Genomic DNA, 24,335 nt, shown 5'->3' on the forward strand with positions numbered 1-24,335 from the left:
GAGACTGCTGATGAGGCTGCATTCATGGGCACTGGCGAGATGTCAATTTAAGCTATTTTCCTGAAATTTCTCTCCTAATATTGAGGTGCGTGTTATATGCCGGCGCGTGTTATACGCCGATAAATACGGTAGTTACAATACATTTCAATATGGAAAGAATCAGAGGGCCCTGCTTGTTAGAGTTTATAATCTAGGAGGGAGGGTCAAGTGATACAAAAGTAATACTGTTGGGAATGAGCTGATGGAGAAAATCGGATTACAGTTGGTATGTGGGGGCAGGATAAGCCTTCTCTGAAGAGGAGGGTTTTCAGGGATTCTCTAGAAGCAAACAGCGTATGTGATGGGGCTTACATTTTTTTGGAGGGAGATTTTCAGTACTCTGGTGCAACTTTAATTTTATATTTTTTTTAAACTTCTACTAAACGCTTTCTTCACATAGGGCAAAAACATTTCCCTATATGATGATTTTTGCTGACAGGTTCCCTCCAATGAGACACCAGGGATCTAAAAGACCCCTGATCTCCCACCTGTCCTACAATGAATCTAATGCAATGGAGGTCGCCCTACATACAACCATACAGGCTGGGAAAAATGACACGGGGACCCAAAAGTGACACGTTGCTTTTGGGTTAATAAGTGGAAGGGGACCCCAGCAAATGGATGTTTGCAGGTCTGTCTCCCCTGCACCATGTGGTACCCACCACGATGGTCCAAAGAGCATACATGCTGGGGATGGGGGGGGGGGGGGGGTGCAGCAGTTACCAAGGTGTGTGGAAGCAATTGGGTGGCTGCAGCCCGATAACTTCTATCTTTGTGTGAACCCCCTCCCTCACTGTTATAGGACAACTTTACCTGTCAGGGATAGTGTTGACACCACCGATTAAATATGACCCTATTTAGTCAATGACATCACCCTAGAGATCTCGCCCATTTTTATACATTTAACGATGGGGATGAGGAGATTGATAGTGAGTGAAGCAACGAGATTAGACATGTCAGAGGTCAGTGTTTTTTTTTTCTTTGGGGGGTAGGCGAGTGTCATTCATCGTAATTGATGAGGCTCTGCATCCCTAGTTGACATGATTGAGGATGGATTTACATTGCAGGACATTTTTCTTTTGTAATAAAGGACTTATCAAAACGTGTGCCTTGATTTACACTCTACACCATTTTTGGTCTATGTACCCATTACTCATTGACATAGGGGGTCCCCTTATTACATCTTTTCAAACCCTAATCTAGGGTACTCTATGGCATGTTATGAGTAAGGCTTCGGGCAAAACGCGTTAGCATGTTACTTCTGTATCCTGCATGTAGCCAATAAAGAATTAATGCAATGGATGTTAGCGAGTAGCCGGTTTCATTATATGAGAGGGTTATTGCTACATTCTAAAGGCATCTGGGCCAGAACACTCGTTCCCAGTCTCCCAGGTAATTTGCAAAAGAGCATATTTTCTTTGTTGGACTATGAAGGGGTTATAACCCTACCCAGGCAATCCAAAATGAAAAACAGTTTTGCCTTTAGTTCTACTTTAAAAGAATTTAGCATTTTTAATTCACGTTAGGCAGGAATAACATTGCTGCTCCCTGTATAGAAAATGGGCATTACTCGTTTTTAACATTTGGCTCCCCTTGACGTCCATGGGGTGTGGGCCCAGCACCCAAACTTCGGCAAAGTTTACAAGACACGCCTCGAACCAAACCCAGGTACGTTCAGCTCATCCCTAGAAATTAGATCTCCTTAATTTCCTATCTTAATGACTGCACAGGAAATAAAGGTGAAATCTCCCCAGTAGGGTCACAGAGACAATAAAACTATGTCAAGGATCTACGTTTACACTGTATTATAATATGAAATGTTTCAATTTTCTGTTTATTTCTAAAGGCCTAGATAAGGACCAGTTACTTGAAAACATATACAGTGGCCATCTCTACATACATATAAGCAGTTGAAGAGACAAGAACTCACTGCTCAAGGTGATGTAATTGCCTGACGACTCACACCGGTGCATGCCCCGGCTCGCCTCCGTGGAAACTTGATAAAGGAAAAGGAATTGGCAACACTCCAGGTTGAGTCAAAATCCAGATTTATTGACTGGACATCCAAATATGACAATCGTGACAAGGTAGACGCGTTTCACACACTGACTGTGTGCTTAAGCACACAGTCAGTGTGTGAAACGCGTCTACCTTGTCACGATTGTCATATTTGCGTCCAGTCAATAAATCTGGATTTTGACTCAACCTGGAGTCCTGCCAATTCTATTTCCTTTACATATAAGCAGGTTGAGTTTAATGCTGACAGGTAAGGCAGTGACCCTGTTCAGGGTGTCTAGCGTAGCCCAGAAGAACCCACGCCGGGGTAGGCCTCCTATGTGACCCACATTCGGTGCCAGAGGAGGAGGGGAACATGGAGGAAGTGCCACCCGCCTACCCCTACATATTCACTACATCAGTTACAAGGGTGAAAAAAATCAACGCACCGTATCTCTGAAGCTGAGCAGATGCATACTGAGTTTCTCCCTTATCATCTTCAAGCTGTATACTCCAATACCCGACCCGTGAGCGCTCAGATGTAGGGAAGACCACTGTCACCACACCATGGTCTATTGTGGGATTCAGAATTTGGTTAACGCGAGCTCCAGTTGGATCCTGCAGAAACATAAATGAAGCATGGGACATTCAAGAGCCTCCAAAATAATGAAGCTTTAAAGGAATTTATGGCGGTTTTGTACTTTTTGCTTTAGTAAGAGGGGCTCTAATGGGGATACTGATGTGATGTGGACCCTAACATAAGGAGGGACTTAAGTCCTTGATATAATGGGGGACCGTGTTTTAAAGGAAGACTCTAATGGTGACCCTGATGTAAATGGGGACTTTGATATAAGGGGAGGCTCTGATAGGGACCCTGATGTAGGGGGGGGACTCTGATGGGGACCTTGATGTAAGGGGGCCCATATGGGGACACTAATGTAAGGGGGACCCTGATGTAAGGGGGACTCTGATGGGAACCTTGAGTTATGTGAGGAATTAGATGGGGACCAAGACAAAAGGGGGACCCTGAAGGAGGCTCTGATGAAAGGGGGGCTCTAATGGGGAACCTGATGGAAATGAGGAATTTGATATAATGGGACTCTGAAGGAGACCTTGATGTAAAGGGGGCTCATATGGGGACCCTGATGTAACAGGGACTCTTATGTAAGGGAGGATTCTGATGGAAACCTTAATGTATGAAGATGTGGAACCAAGGTGTAAGGGGGACTCTGAAGGGAACCCTCATGAAAGGGGAACTTTAATTGGGACTGATGTAAGGGGCGACTCTGATTAAGGGGGACAAATACCAAAAACATGAAATAAAATTAAAAAAGACAAGTCTTACCACAAGTGTGGCTTTTGTGAACTGTAAACCAAAGAAAAAGAAAAGGCATTAATCAAAAAGTGGTAAATAAATGATTTGTTTCATTTTGCATTGTTTATACACACATACACATACAATGGTTGACTGTCGGTTCACACTGATCCGACTTGTCAGGCGACTTGGTCGCCTGACAAGTAGCTTCCAGTGCTGTGCAATGGAACCGTTCTAATAAGAGCGACTCAAGTCGCTCTGACTTAGAAAAAGGTTCCTGCACTATTTTTTGGCAAAGTTGGAGCGACTTGCATTGACTTCCATTATGAGAAGTCGTTGCAAGCCGCGCTGCACGGGCGACTTCATTAGTCGCCCGAATTCGGGGCGACTTTGAGACGGATTAGTGTGAACCGGCTTTGAAACACACCATTTGGCTAAACAAATGTGGACCCTCCTCTATATAAGTTCAGGAGTTTCCAGTGAAGGTTTCCGTTAATACTACATCATACAAAGGCATTGTAGACAATTGTGTATTTCCAACCATGTGATAACAGTTCGTGGATGGCCCTTTTCTGTTACAGCATGGCTGTAACCCTGTGTAGAGAGCTAGCTCTATAATGACATGGTTTGGTGAGTTTTGGTTTGGAGTAACTTGAGTGTCCTGCACAGAGCCTTGACCTCAACCCTACTGAACACCTTTGGGATAAATTGGAAAAAAAATGGAAGCCGGGTGTTTTCATCCAAATTCTTCTTACAAATGTTCTTTTTTGTATTAGACACTTTCGATATACTTGTGAAAATCCTTTCCAGAAGGGTTAGCTACAAAGGCAGAGTCAACTCCAAATTAATGACCATGGTTTTGCAAATAGGATGTCCAACAAGCTCATATACTAAAGCAACTTTAACTGCAAAGGCTGTCCATAATAATGGCCATGGTTTGAATATGAGATGTCCAATATGCTCATGTACTGTACGTGTGATGGTCAGACACCCACAGACGTTCGGCTGTAAAGTACATTAATAATATTTTCTTTGCAAATGGTAGAGCAGGTAACTGGCATTCTAATACATGAGTGTCTTGCCAGTTGTGGACCTGTAGCCACTCTTTCCATTAAGTAAAACCATTGAGTAATGCAGAGTACAAAGGGCATAATGGGAAGCTGGATGGTCATCTGGCGGATGGGCAAGGACCATTACCATGTTTTCGAGGGAAGTTATAATAGTATGATGGGCTATATACTTTAAATGGGGCACACAATGAGACCGTGAAATTTGATTTTTGCCAAATCATTGAGAGTAGGCTGCCTAAAGCCTGAAAGTATTTTTTTTATAAAGCAGAACATTATAAAATTCTCTTACGTTTTTTACAACTTTCTTCAGATTTTCATCATAACATGGCATCCTGATTTGTACTGCAGAAAAAGAACAGAGAGTTAAAGGGATGTCTGGCATATACTGTATCATAGGAGATAGACACAACAAATTGATTTTAGTTTGGATAGAGCTTGGAAAGGTTGGAATCTAGGAACTAATAATAAATGTGAAAGGAGTTTTAAAGCACTCATAGAGATGCTTTGTTGAACCACTGTGAACAAAAAAAAGGTTTGGGATTTTCATGTACTTCCTTGGGTTAATAACCACTGAGCCAACACGTTATATAAAATCATTTGTACATCACTTTTGTCAACGAGTCTGTAGTAGTGAGCACTTATAGATCCCCAGCTAAGGATTCCCCAGGGCGCGGAGTCTAAGCCCCAGCCTGCTTCTTCACCAGGACCCCTGATGGTGGGGATGGACTTGAAGCAGACTGGAACCAGGTCGCGGCCCCCAGGTAGGCCCAGCTGAGGATGTGGAGACCGCTGGCGTGTGCAGGGTAAACAGGAGACTATAAGGAGATCCAAGAGACAAGCCGAGGTCAGGACAGGCAGCAGATGAACATAGACGGAGAAACGAAGCCAGGTCGGTACACAGGAGATCAGATACAATAGCCAAGGGATACACGGATGGGAGCTCAGAGAACAGCAATGTTGCTCCACTAAGGAGCAGTGCACTGAGCATGTGTTTATATATAGGGAAGCATACAGGGAGGTGACCCAGGAAGTAATTGACAGGAACAGGATATAACCCACAGTGGAGTAGGCGACGCCCATAGAAGCCCAAACACCACATGTGAAGGGAGGCAAGACAGAAGCACTGCAGCAAGGAGATAAGAATTTACAGACAAAACTATAGGCTAACTTGTGACAACTTTATTTAGAACATTATACAATTTTTAAAAGAAAGGGGTTTTTTTTCCATTAAAAAAATGGATTAACCAACTGCTTGTAATCCTGGATTCAAGATCCGGTTATGTATATCTTTTAGCCAACGCATTTCGCGTGGTGACCCACTTCGTTAGGGCCTCAAATTCAGTCAATTACTGTATAGTATTCCATCTAAGAGTGGTGGAAAGTAGCCTTGGGAGCCCATGGGGAACATCTCCAATACCCCAAAAAGAAACACCCACATAGGAGCAAGGACGATACCATATATCTGAATGTTGTAAATATATACTACAAAGTCTATATCATTTGCTCCCCAATAGAGTGTCCAAGAAATAGTGGATATCACAAACTGGGAAGGCATTATTGTAGTAAGTCTCAGGTCTCAACAAGTTTTATTGACGTGATGTGTCGTGTGTCCTCTGTGAAATCTGCTCCAATACTGCCTTGTATTGTATTGTGTAATGTTCTAAATAAAGTGATGTACAAATGATTTTATATAACGTGTTGGCTCAGTGGTTATTAACCAAAGGAAGTACATGAAAAGTCCCAAACCTTACTTAGATTTCTATATTGTCTCTCGAGGGATGGTACTTCCTTAGGGTGAGTATTGATTCACACTCTACTCCCACACACAATATGGCTGTGAACAGAAAAAGTGAACCGTGAACTCACAGCACACTAAAAAGTGCACAGAGGGTACAGAATGGAGAAAGAGGAGGAGGAGGAAGGGCCTCTAACCCTAAACCTTCAGAGGTGCAAGGCTCCTGACAGAGGCAAGGCACCCCATGGTCCACCTAGCTGAAACCAGTGGATCCCACTCATTAGAGACCAACAAAAGCTGGTCCACCATGTACTTGGTGGGGGGCTCTCCTGAAGAGAGACTGGAATGGGGAGAGGTAAAAGACCCGAAGGCAACAGAGCTTCCCCCGACATCAGGGCAGGGCATCTGTGCAAAAAAACAAAAAGATAACACAATTGCAGTGACAAAACAAATATAAACAGTGCTTTCGACCAGTATAAAAAATCAGGATCGGATCGCACAGCGGTTCACACTTGTGCGATCCGATCCTGTGCGAACTGCAAGATCGCACTGCGATATGCGATCAAACTGGGGGTGTCATTAAGATTACATTGACACCCCCAGCGTATCGCATATGGCAGTGTGAACTGCCGGGGGTGCGTTTGCGATGCGGGAACAGGCTGCGAATTCGCAGCTTTCCCGCATCGCATAAGTGTGACCCGGGGCTAAAATGTATATTATTATATATTTAATTTTACTTTACTCCACCATTGTTCTGTTTACCTAAGTGAATAAGGAGAAATAACCCGTACTTTGGGGGATCAGGATCGTATAACTCAATATTCACCTTTTTTTGCCCTCTGTTCAGGCTCCAGGAAAATAGATTAATACCAAAATTATTTCTTATAGGGAGCATGGGACTCACTCCCCTTCTTTGACGAGACAGCACTGGTGTTTGTTGATTGGCCACTTAGGCACCCAGCTACATCACACAACGAGGGCAAGAGGAGAGTCCTCAAGCCTGTGTAAACATGTGTAAGCATTAGTCATCCCACTTCCTGTGAGCCCTGGGTGTCATGGACACACCCCCCCTTGGAGGTACACATGGCACCAGGCCAGAGTCACAGTACAATACTGCAAATATTTCAGTGCATGCCATTGACCTATTTTTTCACAACCATTTTGAAATTATTGTTAAAAATTAAGCATATATAAATTTTGGGGAGGTCTGACCATCCCTCATTTCCTTTGCACTCACTTGATTCCCCTTGCTTGTAAAGCGGTTTGTCTTTCTGAGCCAAGCAGGCTGATTGCGAGACATCAATCACGGCAGCTTTTCGATCCACCACATTAACTTTGTCACCAGTAGCCGAAAAAGTGAAAAAAACGCTTGTCTCCTCACCAACTGCTGGCACCTTAAGAGGAAGAAATGAGAGTTCATGTAAACACCTGGGGTATGTATACTGTGTGGTATATGGTAGCCGTCACATGTATAAAATATGAATTTTCACCAGCGCCGAATGCTCTGTCCCTGTCAAGTCCAGCAATGTCTTGCAAGTTCGCTATTTAGGTTTGACTGAACTAGTTGACTAATATCTACTTAATACTCTGAGAGCATCGGCACCCAATCCTATGGCAGGCATGGTTAAATAAACTGAGAAGAACACCTGCATACGAAGAATCTGATAGAAGCAGACACACCATTACCTGACTACCATATTCTAGACACATGGGTTGGGGAGTGATTGTATTCATCTCACACAAATATTTTATTAGTTGACCGAAAAACTATAGGGCCATGTCACTTGTGCAAACCCATTGATAACAACAGGATCAATTTGCCCAGGTTCACCAGCCCAGTACAATAACATGTACATCAACTTACCTCTATGGAATCTTCCCTCAACTAGCCTGGTATGCTAACAAATCTCCCATTGCTAGCAAGGGTGTGACTACTCATTCTCCAAGCTAGTGAATGAGCAACTCCAAAGACAAGTAAGTGGTTTCTTAGGCTGGATCACCCTAACACAAGTAAGCTGTGGTGCCATTCATTTTTGAATACAAATAGAATCAGTTGTGCTTTTGGCAGTGTTAGGATAGGCTAATGCAGTGGTGTCCAAACTGTGGCCTGGGGGCCAGATGCAGCCCTTTGCTTGAGTTTTTTCTGGCCCTTGGGGTACTATTGCTCCCCCAAAAACAAGGTACTATTCCTCAGACTGGTGTCTTAAGGAGGAATTATGCCCCCTCATTGGTGTCTTTGATGTCTATGGGAGGAATAGTCCAAATTGTTGGTATAATGAGAAGGAATAGTGTCCTATCATTGGTGTCAGTGGGAGGAATTGTGCACCATTGTTGGTGTCAATGTTAATAGGGCACTAATGAGGGGGATAAATTCCTCCCACTAACCCCAAATATGGGGCACTATTCCTCCCAATGACACCAATGATAGGGCACTATTCCTCCCACTGACACCAATGATTGGGCACTATTTCCCACACAAATACCAATGATGGGGCACTATTCCTCCCACTGACACCAATGATTGGGCACTATTTCCCACAGAAATACCAATGATGGGGCACTATTCCTCCTCCTGACAACAAAAATGGGGCACCATTCCTCCCACTAACACCAAATATGGGGCACTATTCCAAGTAATAACCCCAAATATGGGCCACCTATTCCTCCCAATGACACCAATGATAGGGCACTATTCCTCCCACTGATACCAACTCAGTCTAAGAGACCACTTACTTGTCTCTTTGGAGTCGCTCATTCACTAGTTGGGAGAGGAAGACACACACCCTTGCTAGCAAAGGAGATTTGTTAGCTCACCATGCTAGTTGGGGAGAGATTCCAAAGAGGTAAGTTGATGGTTCCCCTGAAAATGGCACTTGCCTGGTCATCTTATTCAATGGCTTAAAATGTATCAAAAGATATAATTTTAGTTTTTTTTTAGTATCGAAATAATGTGGGGAGGTATTAAAACTGAGGGGAGTGCCACTGTCTCCATTTGTCCTAGAGGCTCTTGTCATTGGAATAGACAGCGAAGAGAAAGCCAACATTTTAAAATAGGCCTGAAGAAGGAGCGCATGCTCCAAGAACACGTCGCTGGAACCATCACGTCATACCCGGAAGTGACGGCGGGACAGCCCCAGTGCGTTCCAACCATCAGGAAGTACTGGTAACCACCGGTCAACCTTCTGAGGATCGAGACCGCTCGAGCCATCCTGACCATTGCACCGGATTGATGGATCCTTTCCACACAGATGGACATTCCCATGCCTATTTACATATTCTTTTGTGAGTACCTTTACATCTGATTTTATATCAATAAATCCTTATACTGCACTTATTGTGGCGCCGGTGTTCTCCCTACAGCTGCTCCCAAGTTTCTTCTACTTGTCATCAGTGCAGCCTATGGAGTGCTTTTTTGGATTTTTCATATGGATCACATATGGACCTGATCATATGGACTATCAGTTAATGGATTATTTATTTATGGATGTCTATTGTCTGTGTTTTATAATTGTCCCCTGCCATTTAGGTCCCTAGTGTGGAACCTGTTAGGTCTTTAATTTTCTCCTCCTTTTGCGCCAGTTTTTTATACCTGTGTCGAGTAAAAAGATACCCAACATTTTGAGCCTTAAAATTGCATGTGCCCAAAAAACGGTGGCAAACTTTGGCACCCACAATTTTCCATAGGCGACACGTTAAAACTGTTACCTGTTATCAGTCAAGTGCTGAATAATGGACCTAGAATTATCGCTTTCTCTCCTGCGTGTGGGGTGATATGTATCATGTGTAGAGAAATGTTCATATGTCCATGTATGTGGGTTAGAGAGGGGACTCAAATTTTTTGGGGTGGGGGGGCATTACTATTTGGATGTAAATTTAATTTTTTACACTTTTTTTTTTCACTAAACTTTATTTTTACCACATAGGGGACCACAAGTGATAGCATTTTGTTGTGAGAGGTTCTCTTTAACCCCTGATGTCTCACCTGCCCTTAGTTGAAGTTAATTTAGTACAAACCTTGTTCTATTATCTCCTTTCCTGGCCACATCTGCTGGGAAAAGTGATAGCCAAAAATGGAAGTGATATAATGCACGTCACTTCCATGTTCATTCTAGGTCGGTGAAATCAGCAAACAGACGTTTGCTGCCTCCCTGTCCCCTACCCAGTGGCACCAGCCGTGAGGCTCCTGGGCCTACAAGTGGGATAATGGAGCCCAGGAAAGATGGCTGAGAAGTTGTGCACAAGGAGAGTGGCGTCCACTACTGGGGGTCCACTTGACAGCCAACAGTCAACTTGGTAGGTTTGTGTGTAGACTTCCCCATTGCTGCCGATTTACAGTATGCCATACATTGGTGGCAGGCCTGGGGGGCTTCATTTTTACTGTTTGCATTGAAAAAAAAATTTCAAAATACATTTTTAAATCCAGAAATGAGTGTGGCTTTCCCTTCATAGAGGGGCTTGAAGATGACATCGACCCACTTGTGTGTATAACTTGTCTCATTAGGTATGAGTCAGGCAGAGACCTAAGGTCGGCCTCACTGAACAGGCTGAGTGATTGGGAAAATCGATCCTTGTGTCTACAGAAATGAAAATATAGATCCCTCTGTGGGTCTCAGAGAGTTGACGTTGGGTAGGAGGAAGGTGTCCTTTGTGCTAGCAGAAGAGTAGGCAGCAAAGATGGACCTGGAAAGCCTTGGCTCTAAAGCTGGGTACATGCTATATGTTAAATTCTGGTTCAGATCACTCTTCAGGGAGCATTGGACAGGTGTTGTATTGAGGTTCTACCATCTCTGGTAAGAATTTTGATTTACCGGGGGGTCAAGGTGTATGGTGGAGTTGTTTATATTGCAAGCAGCCCAAACAGTATTCTTCTGATATTCCAAATCCTTGGATAAGTGCTTATTGGACTGCTTAGTGGCCCATTAACATCGCTGTTGGGACTTTATTTTGCACCTTATTGCACTAGTCACTTATTATTTATCACCGTCATATATATTCTTATTCACTCATATTAATTATTCAATATCTATTGTGTTATATTCACTCTATGTGCAGTCTAGTTGATTGATGGTATATAGAGGTTGATTATTTTGTGCACTGGTATTATAATTAATTATTATTATTTTTATTTTTATTGGTATATGTGCATTACACTATAAGGGGTGTTTACTCAACTCATTTAATTCTATTTAATTTATTGGTGAGCGCTGCCCTTATAAATTATTATATAAGTTTATTTCAGGTGTTGTATTGCCTCTTACCCATCTCCTAACCACTGCTTTAACATCTTGGACCTCGCATTGCATGCAGTTACAGAGCAGCCAAATTCACTTGAATGGGTTTCAAGCGGCCACCGAAAGCCACAGGATAGTTTCCAGCATTGCAGCCTCAGCATGTGCACACTCCCTGCTGCTGCCCCCTGCAGCTAAGCCTAGGTTTACGCTGAAGTCAGCTGAACTCGCTCGATTTCAAACCGGCATTTTCAGTCCGACTTTGGGGCAGATTTGACCGACATCTGTGCGGGTTCCTGCACAGATGTCTATTAAAATCGCCCGCTGAAGTCACTAAAAGTAGGGCAGAAACTACTTTTGGGAATCGGTATGGCGCCACAAAGTCGGCGCTGCACCGATTTGGACAATGCCATTGACAGGAATCGGCTCAGATTTGACACGTGAATTGACATGTCAAATCGCCCCAATGTGAACATGGGAATCGTTGGGGAGGAGTAAAACTGTGGTGTTGTGAATGAGCCCTAGAAGGGTTATATAGTTAGGTTGAAAAAAGGCACAAGTCCATCTACTTCAAGGGTCCTCAAGCTATGGCCCTCCAGTTGTTCAGGAACTACAATTCCCATCATGCCTAGTCATGTCTGTGATATCAGAGTTTTACATTGCCTCATGGGATGTGTAGTTCCACAACAGCTGGAGGGCCGTAGTTTAAGGAACCCTGATCTAGTTCAACCAATAGCTCGTAGGTTGAACAAGTAATCTATAAGTGCAGGGCCGCAATTAGAAATTATTGGGCCCCGTATAGCCTACCTGACAGGGCCAGTTCCCCCCCCCCCCCCTTCACTCTACACAGAGATTTTAAAATGATAATAAAGGTTTTTTTTTTTTACATAAAATATTTAACATGTCATACTTACCTGCTCTGAGCAATGGCACAGAGCAGTCCCGATCCTTTTCTTCTGGGGTACAACGCTGGTGGTCCTGGCTCCTCCTCTTTAGTGGAAGCAGCTTTCTATGGGGACACCCATTCGCTCTCAAACCACCTTTTCTCTGTTCATTGACACAGACCAGGCAGCTCGGCCCCGCCCCCAACTCCTCATCACAGCATTTGACTGACAGTAACGTAAACCAATCACTCCGCTGCTAATGATCTGCCCAGAAAAGGGGGACAGAGCCAGGAGAACCTTGGCTCTCATGCACAGCGCTGGATCATGGATAGGCTCAGATATGTATAAGTGGGGGATTCTGCTACAATGAAGGTTTTTTTACCCTAATGCATAGAATGCATTAAGATACAAAAAAAACCTTCAGGCTTTAGAACCACTTTGAATATTTCATTGTGCATGCACAGTAATCTCATCAGCCGCGGCTTAACAATTCCCTGGTCCTCATCAGTTCAGCAGCAAGGGTAGGGACCGAGAAGAGATTGTTTACTCATTTTTAGGGTTGTCAGGATTATTTGGGGAGGTTAAATTTAAAAAAGAAATGAAATATTTCATATTTTGTTCTATATAGAAATATGAAGCAATGACATCCATTTTTGTTAGGTTACTGAAAGGTTAAATCTCTTTAACAAAAAGTGCCTATTCAGGAAATTCTTAAACAGGTTTACCCCAAACATGCTGTGTTGACCTAAGGTAATAAATAAATAGTCTGTTGACTTTCCTTAGATATAAGTCTAAGACGCTATACCAAGATAATCTTATCTGTGTGTGGGACCATAAACCTTAGTCAGTATTTTCTGTGTTTAGATCCATTTAAAAATAAGATTTACAGATACGTTATAATCTTATATGTAACATAATATTAGCAATGAAATATATATATAACTAACATACATAGATATGTAGAAAACCGTTATATAATTGTTTCATCCTTGCTAAAAGAAAGTTAAACTGATTTTGATGACTCATCACTGCATGTTTAGAAAGACTTCATGTTAAACCTTTGTAAGCTGTAAAAATTAATCATAAAACTTTTCTGACCTTGCTAGACTCTAGAAAGTCTGAGATGGTAAGCTCTTTGTCAATATAAGGTTCAAAGTTTATTTGTAGGTAAATAATGCTGTAATACTGAACCTAAGAGCAACACAATACTGCCATCTCTAGTGACTGACTACTACTAATTGAAGTCTTAGGTTAAAAACGAATTTCCAATATATATATAGATATATATATTAAATAAGATATATTAAATATTAAAATGGTGTTACCAGATTTAATCTTTATTTAGATACATGATGGATATTAAATGGACATGTAATAGATGAGAGATGGATACATTTTATGTTGTTTTATGATATTCTTAAATGGAGAAATTCTATAGTTTGAATATTCAATATTCTGGTCAACCAAGAGGTGTCACCCAATGACATCACCAGTTAATGAATAAGATGTCCCAACCAATGGGGATAATGTCACTCCTTCTGGGTTTAACTTATGGTAATTTTAATAGTCATTTGTTCTATACCATATAAAAAGGAAAACCCAGATGAGAGAGGGACAGGACATTTGCACAACATACAATACACATACAACACACACGCTACTACAGCCATGCATAGACTCATCTACACAGACTCCATTTTGCTCCATCATGTATCTGAAACTTTGAGGGACGCCAAAACGAAACTCCTCCCTAATTGGCCACCATCTTGGAAAGGCAGCCATCTTAAGGACTCTGGTAACGACCATTCTAAGCTAGCAGCCATTTTAAATATGGTAAATATTCCTTGCTAATTATTTGATTATTACTCAATATTGTTTAAGTACTTCCTTAAATGTTTTACATTGCATATTTAAGGGTAACAAGATTACAATCCCAGCCGTATAAACCATATGTAGATTTTTCTCTAAGAGATGATTTTTGCTTTTTTTAAATTTTTATTAATATCAGATTTAGCGCATATTGGCGTATTAGTCTCACGTTTTGCATAGCCTATTCTCGCTTCATCTGCAGTGGAGTGACTATCAGACTGTGCATTGCGCAGACAATTGTGGTCTGATTATATAGAACATTCATTTATGATTTATACTATCCCTGGAGAAAACATAATCTTGCTTTATTTTCACTTTCATTATTGAGCTTCACATCACATTGCATTTATTGTTTGAAGTTCATATTTTATGTAAAGTTATCTTTTTGTGTCATCTCAAGTTTGATCATTTAGGGGTGAATACATGTCTGGTGAATAAATATTCTTATATATTCCATACTGTAGACTTTTCACTAGGATTGGTATATGCTTTTAAAAAGAAATTAATCAATAAAAAGAATTCGCTACATATTGATTTGTGGAAATAAGTGGAGATTCTCCTACAGCACAGATCTTTGCTTATTGACATAAATAGACACTGTTATATTCAGAGCAGTATAAACATTCTGACAGGGTCAGGTGAAGTAATCCTCGATGGCACGGTTCCCAACAATTAAATTAAAGTTTTTACCTGCCCAGTCAGATTGACTTCAAAGAAGAAGCCGGAACTTCAATTTATTGGTTGGGAACCGTGGCATGGAGGATTACTCTGCTTGCTCCCAAAAATTAGATAGGGTCCTTTCACCCGGTGGACTCCATTTTGCTCAGCAGGGATCGATCAGCCAATCCCCGCTGAGCAGGCAGATGACAGGTCTGTCTCCACCTACTTTGCAGAGACAGACCTGTCAGATCCCCACTCTCCTCTATGGGAGATCAGATGAAAACGGATCGCCTGTCCGTTTTCATCCGCTCCTATCCAATCCGATCTTCCAGAAGGATGGAAAATAGGGTTTCCATCTGTCTGGATTTCACAGACAGGATCGGATCGGATAGCAGCGGGTGTCAGTGGACTTGTCACTGCTGACATCCGCTGCTCCATAGGGGTGCATGGAGCATCCAATCAGGTCCGCCTGAAAAAGTGACAGGTGGATAGGATCGGAAAGCCCGTGTGAAAGGGGCCTAGCTAGTCTCCTCTCTGTCCCAGTCCCCTGATGCTGAACTGACAGGGCCTGGGGAACTTTTAACTATTTTCTGGGAGCCATGGGCCAGGCTATTACAGTACGTGTGCCCAAAGGTACTTAAAGCGGAACTTCACTCAATCAATTAATCAATCAACATTGATTATTTGTAAACCTCATGCTGCTAGCATTAGTAAATAGGTAGGAAAGTATATTATAGTCACTTGTTTTAAACTTTATTTTAAATGTCTTAAGTCACTTCCTGGTTTCTTGCCTAGGCAAATGATTTCATATATCCCAGGAGTCTTGATGAGGGGAGGAGGGTTTTTTTCTGCCAGCCTGCATGCCTGAGTTAAGGGCTGATGGATTCCAGGAAGTAAATGCTACATGAATCATCTGCCCTTAGTCAAGATGGCCACAACCAGAAACGCTAGGGGGTGTTTTTCAAAGTGTTTTATAAAGCATGGAGACATGGCTGGATGGGGGAGTTTGCCTTGAATATAAAAAATGAATTGAATAAAGTTTTTGCTTTGTGGTGCTAAGATTCAGTGCAGTTCCGCTTTAAAGAGTCCTCTCTCTACCTCCATCCCCCCCTGCTGAACTTATGGGGGCATTGGCGGAAAATAGCAGGGCTCAGTGTGCTGGGGACATTTTTTGACTTGTCAGTACTGGAAGAAGAGAAGACATGTGGTGTTCAGTAGGGGTGGAGTACACCTTTACACTTTAATGCAGAGTGATATTGCAAGAGGTTTGTGCTCCCTTAAGGCCCGTACACACGTACCGATCGTCGGCATACAAACGTCGGCGGACGAAAGATCTGCCGATTGTACGCGTGTTAGTATGGTGCCTCCGACAGATGTCTGCGCACAATCCGCGGACAAAAGTCTTTCATGCAAACATGAAAATTTTTGTCTGCGGACACCAGAACGGACGATTGTTCGCCTGTCAGTACAGAATTCGGCCGACAGACCGCAGATTTGCAAGACTGGGCATGCTCAGAAAATTAAAAACACAGGGAAAGTTAACCATTACATGACATCACTTCTGCAGTCAGCTGAAGTCTGCAGACAAAATTCTTGTGCTGTCCTTGTGCTGTCTTTGCACTTTTCAACAGACACCGACATCCCGGGGAGAAAAGACGAACATTTGTATGCCGACGATCGGTACGTGTGTACGGGGCTTTAGCGGTGTGTCTATAAATGGTGGGATTGTATGCAGGATATATTAGAATATTGACTTTTTGCAGCTGGGAGGACATGACTTACGGTGAATTCAGTGCAGTCATAATGTTCAGAAGTGACGGGTTTGCTGACAATGTTCAAATTCTCAGAAAAATATCCCAGGTCAACCGTGATAGTGACAGGGACTTCACTCTTCAGCCACGTGCAGACGGTGCCTTGGGATCCGCTGGTCAGTTTGAACGGCACGATCATCATATAATCACATTTAGGGTTTGGAGCAGCGCTGTAATGAGAATGAGAAGGGTTAAGTTGCCCAAAAAGATTCCCACTTGGTGATTTTTTTACCTTTTTACTTTTTTTAATCAGCGCCCTGTTGAGAAACGGGCAACTATTCATCCATGGAGTGAGGTGTGAATCTTGTCTTAAAGCCTATCTCCAGGAAACCTAAAGATTATCCCTGCACCCCCACTTCAAGGGTTAAATGCTTATTTAGTCTAGAGGAGAATGAAAGCATTATAACCAACCTGATCCTCTGCTCCCCTGCCCCCCCCCCCCCCCAACAACGACCCCCCGCTCAAAAAAAGATGATTTTTGATTTTTTTTTTTCTTTGCCAGTTCTTGGAATGCGGCATAGGGTGCAGAGGACGCGCTCTGCAGACGCTCCGCTCTCACCTCTCTCTGTGTGCCTCCTTTATTAGTGTCCCCTCAATTCCCTGTATCACCTTTATTACTGTCCACTCAGTTCCATGTGTCACCTTTATTACTATCCCCTCAGTTCCCCATGTCACCTTCATTACTGTCCCCTCAGTTCCCCATGTCACCTTCATTACTGTCCCCTCTGTTCCCTTAAATTGCAGATCGCCGCCATTACTAGTTTAAAAAAAAACAACAAAAATTACATAAATCTTTCCCTTAGTTAGTAAACGCAATAACTTTTGCGAAAACCAATCAAAATATGCTTATTGTGATTTTTTTCATCAAAAATATGTAACAAATTGGCCTAAAATGTTAAAAAATTTTGATTTTTACATTTTTTTTTTTGGGGGGGGGGGGGGATTTCATATAAAAAAATGTGAAAAATATTGTTGTTTTTTTCAAAATTGTCGCTCTTTTTTGGTTTATAGCACAAAAAGTAAAAATCGCACAGGTGATCAAATACCACCAAAAGAAAGTTCTGTTTGTGGGGAAAAAAAGAAAGTCAATTTCATTTGGGTACGGCATCGCACGACCGCGCAATTGTCCGTTAAAGTCACGCAGTGCCGAATCGCAAAATAGGCCCTGATCTTTGAGCAGCCAAATCCTCCGGGGCTTAAGTGGTTAAGGTAGCAGGACAGACCCCTTTTTTAAACCAGTTGGGCCAGATTGATTGGGAGTTAATTTCCCCAAGTGGCCCTCTCTCACCTAGCACCCACCCACCCACAGTCCCTCTATCGAGCAGGTCAGTCCAGCGCAGCCATCAACTTTTAAAAAAAAAACTAGGGGAGTGTTATATCGCCAGTCAGATTTTTATTTCGCCCTCTGTGTCCCATTGCGGAGCTTTCCCTTCACTTCCTGTGCCATAGCCAAATAGGAAGTGAGAGGAAATCCTTGAAATTTAAGGGAATTTCTTGGGGACCCCCAGGTCACTAGACCTAGTGTCCCCATTGGAAGATTTACCTTCTATTACTTTTCTGGAGGCAACCCAAAATTTGGGATTTTCTTTCACTTTCACAGGACAAATAGAGAAGATGAATCTCCCTAATGGGGACTAAGGATGATCGAACTTTTGAAAAGTTCAGTTCAGCCAGAACATCCGAACTTCCCGAAAGTTCGGCCCGGATTTCAGAACCCCATTGAAATCAATGGGACCCGAACTTCGGTAATCAAAAAACACAATTTTTAAGCCCTAAAACCCAATAAATGCCCCTAAAAAGTGCATAGGGTTCTGGGTCATTCCCCATTAACTATTAATCACACAAAAAAAAGTTCTTAAAAATTGTCATTTTTGATAAAAAAAGCCAATTATTGGAAAAAATTTTTAAAAAAAGAGAGATTTTCTTGATTTTGACTTTGGATTTAGTATCTGGGGGGTCTAAAAGCTGTGCATGTGAAGTTTCAGCTCTGTAGCATGTCCAGAACCATGAAAAAAAAATAGATAATTTTTCAGTAGAACAGGGATGTGGGACCCTCCTTTAACACCTATATGATCTTTTTTTCTGGTTCTGGACATGCTACAGAGCTGAAACTACACAGGTACACCTTTTAGACCCCCCAGACACAAAATCACACAAAAAAAGTTCTTAAAAATTGTCATTTTTGATTAAAAAAAAGCCAATTATTGAAAAATTAAAAAAAAAAGAGAGATTTTTTGATTTTTACTTTGGATTTAGTATCTGGGGGGTCTAAAAGGTGTACCTGTGAAGTTTCAGCTCTGTAGCATGTCCAGAACCATAAAAAAAAAGATTGTTTGTATTAGAAAACTTTAAGCACAGGAATATGGCTTCTCTGCTGTAACACCTTGCCGGTTTAATAGCAGGCATTTTTTGGGTTCTTTGCAGTCAGGGAAAACATCTGAACTTGTGTATAGTGGTACTGTGCACAAGTTCTGATGTTTTGCCTGCCTCCAAAAACCCCCAAAAAATGCCAGCAAAAACACACCTGGGCATTTTTTTTTTTGACGCTAGCGTTTTTTGGGCATTTTTTTGGGTTCTTTTGAGGCATGCAAAACATCTGAACTTGTGTATAGTGGTATATATACACACATAATTATATGTATATAGACACCTAGCCATATATAGGTGTGATAGTAGCAGAGATATATTACTGTAAATGATTTCATTAGCGCAAGCATATATTTCTGCTACTATCACACCTATATATGTCTAGGTGTGTATATAAATATATGGATGTGTGTATATACACCACTATACACAAGTTCAGATGTTTTGCCTGCCTCCAAAACCCCCCAAAAAATGCCAGCAAAAACACACCTGGGCATTTTTTTTTTTTTTTGACGCTAGCGTTTTTTGGGCATTTTTTTGGGTTCTTTTGAGGCAAGCAAAACATCTGAACTTGTGTATAGTGGTATATATACACACATAATTATATGTATATAGACACCTAGCCATATATAGGTGTGATAGTAGCAGAAATATATTACTGTAAATGATTTCATTAGCGCAAGCATTTATTTCTGCTACTATCACACCTATATATGTCTAGGGGTATATATACAGACATATATGTGTATATATACCCCCTATACACATGTTCAGATGTCATGTCTGACATCAAACATGTCCTCAAAAAAGCACTGGCAGTGGCAGCCCCTGCAGCATAAAAAATGCTTGGCTGGTGAGAAGCCATATTCCTGTCCCGAAGCAACTCAGAGAAATGATCATTTCTCTATAGCGGTCACCCTGCTATGGAAGGGTTTTGTCACCCTGCCATAGCAGTCACTGCCAGTTAACCCTACACTACACTACGGTCCCCTTACACTTAACACTTTCCCTACAGAAACTACATTTTTGAAGCTAACTTAAGTGTAAAGGAGCACTCTAACTACACTAGATATCCCTTTCCTCACACTAATAAATAGCTAAATGACACTTTTAAAGTAAAATTAACAGAACTGCTTCCACTCTCTTCCATGTCCAGTATAACAATGCTAGGAATATGGCGGGGGCGATCTTATATACTGGGGGGCGTATTCACTAATGATTGGTCTAGGGACCCCCTAGTCACTCCAATCACATTCCTAGCATTCTCCTGCCCCCTCAATTGGCTTTTGCTAATGGTTCTGGTCCAATCACGGGCTTTTAAAGCCCATTTCCTGAAGCATTGCATTTTGGTCGGTTCTGGTTGCCGAATTCCGAACTTTTTGGGCAAAAAGTTCTAAATTCGGCCGAACCTCGAACACCCAATGTTCGGGCCGAACCGATGGTGGACCCGAACCGTTCGATCATCCCTAATGGGGGACACAGACAGAAATAAAAAATGACAGGGGTTTGAATCCCTTTCACTATCCAAAATCTTTTTAAAAAGTTTTGCCTTTAGTTCTACTTTAAGCTCCATTATCACACACACACTGGGATCCCACTACCTTCAGCATAAGGTATTTGAGAAGAACCCCATCAAGCACTGAGTGCAACCACTTTCTGTGCAGAAGGAGACAACAATATTCTCCACATTCTAAAGATACAGGTTGCTTGATCCCTGCTTGGGCTTCTTGCACCCTTCCACATAGTATTGGCATTGATAATATCCTTGTGAACCAGCCTACAACCTTGTTATCACAGCAATGCTACACTTACCAGATTCTCTCATGGTGCTTCTTCACCCCTTTCTTCTCTCTGTCCTTTGGGGCATCTATTATTCCGTGTTACTTAAAGAAGAAATACAGATACGGATATTTTTTACATGGTTACTTTGGCCAGCTTGGACCAATGTGACTATGTACTGTATATACCATACCTGTGGAATGCCTCTAGAAGTCGTAGACACTGCTACTCCAATGATCTCCACTGACTTCCAGGTCCCTTGCCCTGCTGCCTTGCGAACACAAAAGGTTGGCCACCTTAAGGTGGGACGGGGACATCACGCTCTCTATCTCATCCAAAGCATCTGAATGGTGGCCATGCCAAGTGGCTGACCTCCTATGTTCAAAATACAGCAGGACTTGGACCAATGTGACTATGTATATACCATACCTGTGGAATCCCTCTAGAAGTCGTAGACACTGCTACTCCAATGATCTCCACTGGCTTCCAGGTCCCTTGCCCTGCTGCCTTGCAAACACACAAGGTCGGCCACCTAAAGGTGGGACGGAGACATCACGCTCTCTATCTCATCCAAAGCATCTGAATGGTGGCCATGCCAAGTGGCCGACCTCCTATGTTCAAAATACAGCAGGACTTGGACCAATGTGACTATGTATATACCATACCTGTGGAATCCCTCTAGAAGTTGTAAACACTGCTACTCCAATGATCTCCACTGGCTCCCAGGTCCCTTTCCCTGCTGCCTTGCAAACACAAAAGGTTGGCCACCTTAAGGTGGGACGGGGACATCACGCTCTCTATCTCATCCAAAGCATCTGAATGGTGGCCATGCCAAGTGGCTGACCTCCTATGTTCAAAATACAGCAGGACGGCCACTCTGCACAAGTCCTGGAAGCTAGTAGAGATCACTGGAGTAGTTGTGTCTACTACAGTGATTTCCAGCTTCTAGAGAGATCCCACAGGTATGGTATATACATAGTTACATTTGTCCAAGCTGATCCAATGTAACTATATAAAATTATCCATACCTGGAATTCCTGTGTAAGTAGAGAGACTCTGGCAATCATTTTTACTAGTGAGGATTGGAGATCATACAAAGAAATTTGGCACAGGACCAAAGCTATTTCTCCATTCCAGCCTTTACTGATGGACTTTAATGATTCTTAAAATGCTGCCAACATTGTGACGCAATAGAAGGAAAAGACTCCCCAAAATGAATAACATATAGCACCTTCACAACCTATAATAAAACTTTATATTATCTCCCCATATCAGGGGCGCTTGGCCATTGAGTACCACGCCAACCTTAGGTCCGTGTCAGAAGTCAGCTCTGAGTAGAACTGGGAAACTCAAATTTCAACAAGCCAATGAAGACATCAGAACAAGCATACCTGGGGGGTGGAGATTGGCATGACTCGTTTGGCACAGGAACAGGAACAGGTCGAATGTCGATTAATCTGTAGTTAGGAACACAAAAGAGAATTCATAATGAGGATTTATCTTCTTTCACAAAAGCAAAATGAGTTCAAATGTTTCCAGTGAAGGGTTCTGGTAATACTACAACATACAAAGGCATTTTAGACCAGGGATTTCCAAACTTTCTAAACAAAGGGCAAGTTTACTGTCCTTCAAACTTTTGGGGGGCCAGACTGTGGACAGCGGGGAAATACAATGTCTTGGCGTCAGTGAGAGTTAACAATACTCCATCATTGGTGTCAGTGGAAGGAATAGTGCCCCATCATTGGTATCAGTGGAAGGAATAATGCCCCATCATTGGTATCAGTGGGAGGAATAGAGCCCCATCATTGGTATAAGTGCAAGGAATAATGTCCCATCATTGGTATCAGTGGGAGGAATAATGTCCCATCATTGGTATCAGTGGGAGGAATAGTGCCCCATCATTGGTATCAGTGGGAGGAATAATGTCCCATCATGGTATCAGTGGGAGGAATAGTGTCCCATCATTGGTATCAGTGGGAGGAATAGTGCCCCGTCATTGGTATCAGTGGGAGGAATAGTGTCCCATCATTGGTATCAGTGGGAGGAATAGTGCCCCATTATTGGTATGAGTGGATGTTGAAGTGCCCAATTATTGGTGACAGTGGGATGAATAGTGCCCCATCATTAGTGTTAGTGGGAGGAACAGTGCCCCATCATTGGTATCAATGAAAGAACGAGTGTTTCATTGTTGGTTTCAGTGAGAGGACTAGTGCCCCATTGTTGGGGCCATTGGCAGGAACTATGCTCCACTGTTGCTGACAGTAAGTGAAATAATGCCCCAAGGGCCTAATAAAAGCAAGCAAAGGGCCACATCTGACCCCTGGGCCACAGTTTGGAGACCACTGTTTTAGGCAAATTTGCTCTTCCAACCTTGTGGTACAAGTTTGGTGAAGGCACTTTTCAGTTCCAACATGACTGTTCTCCCATGTGCAAAACCAGCAACTAAAAGACATGATTTGGCCAGTATCATGTGGAGGAACTCAAGTGCCTTGCAGAGAGCCCTGACCTCAACCCTACTAAACAGCTATGGGATGGCAATTGTGAGCCAGGTCTTCCTATCAGGGCCGGACTGGAAATAAAAACCAGCCCTGGAAATAATTTAATACCAGCCCCATAGCATTATTATACCGGCCCAACAGCATAACTTCATTATTTTCTTGTACATAAAAGGGAAAACCATGCATTTTAAAGCACATTTGAAGAGTGTATTGTATATAGATAAGACAGATATGAAAGCATATCAGGCTTTATAAGTACAGGAGGTGGTCAGAGGCTGTGTGGACATGGTATAGGAAGACGTGTCCGAGACTGCGGACATGGTACAGGGGGACATGTCAGAGGCTGTGCGGAAATAATACCGGAGGACATGTCAGAGACTGCAGAGACATTAGGAAATGGTCAGAGGCTGCAGACACAGTACAGGAGGAGACGGTCAGAGGCTGCGGACACGGTACAGGAGGAGATGGTCAGAGGCTGCGGACACGATACAGGAGGAGATGGTCAGAGGCTGCAGACACGGTACAGGAGGAGATGGTCAGAGGCTGCGGACACAGTACGGGAGGAGATGCAGCGGCTGTGGGCATGGTGCAGGAGATGCAGAGGCTGCGGGCATGGTACAGGAGATGCAGAGGCTGCGGGCATGGTACAGAAGATTCAGAGGCTGCAGGCATGGTAAAGGAGATTCAGAGGCTGCGGGCATTGTACAATAGATGCAGAGGCTGCAGCCATGGTACAGGAGATGCAGAGGTTGAGAGGTTGCGGGCATAGAACAGGAGGAGGCAGCAGGCATGGTACAGGAGATGCAGGGGCTGCGGGCATGGTACAGGATATGCAGAGGCTGCAGGCATGGTACAGGAGATGCAGAGGCTGCGGGCTTGGTACAGGAGATGCAGAGGCTGCAGGCATCTTACAGGAGATGCAGAGGTTGCAGGCATGGTAATGGAGATGCAGAGGCTGCGGGCATGGTACAGGAGATGCAGGGGCTGCGGGCATGGTACAGGAGATGCAGGGGCTATGGACATGGCTATGGTCTTGTCGGCCTACTGGGAAATTTCCCAGTATCCCGGTAGGCCAGTCTGGCCCT

The 24,335-nt window shown here is 42.9% G+C and overlaps 1 protein-coding gene across 1 annotated transcript in view; it reads right to left on the reverse strand.

The window, feature by feature from the left end:
- The window catches only part of LOC309564199 (ovostatin-like), a gene marked incomplete at its 5' end in the record, with an annotated part of 155,628 nt that overhangs the window by 125,595 nt on the left and 5,698 nt on the right, over positions 1 to 24,335 (reverse strand). Inside the window, 6 exons of the mRNA XM_082268829.1 lie at positions 2,484 to 2,652; positions 3,380 to 3,400; positions 4,709 to 4,761; positions 7,392 to 7,548; positions 16,578 to 16,776; positions 22,144 to 22,209. Coding sequence (XP_082124955.1) covers positions 2,484 to 2,652; positions 3,380 to 3,400; positions 4,709 to 4,761; positions 7,392 to 7,548; positions 16,578 to 16,776; positions 22,144 to 22,209 — 665 coding nt within the window. The remainder of the gene's footprint in view (positions 1 to 2,483; positions 2,653 to 3,379; positions 3,401 to 4,708; positions 4,762 to 7,391; positions 7,549 to 16,577; positions 16,777 to 22,143; positions 22,210 to 24,335) is intronic.

This window comes from Pelophylax lessonae (assembly GCF_965119305.1).
Source record: "Pelophylax lessonae genome assembly, chromosome: 9".
NCBI lineage: Eukaryota > Metazoa > Chordata > Amphibia > Anura > Ranidae > Pelophylax > Pelophylax lessonae.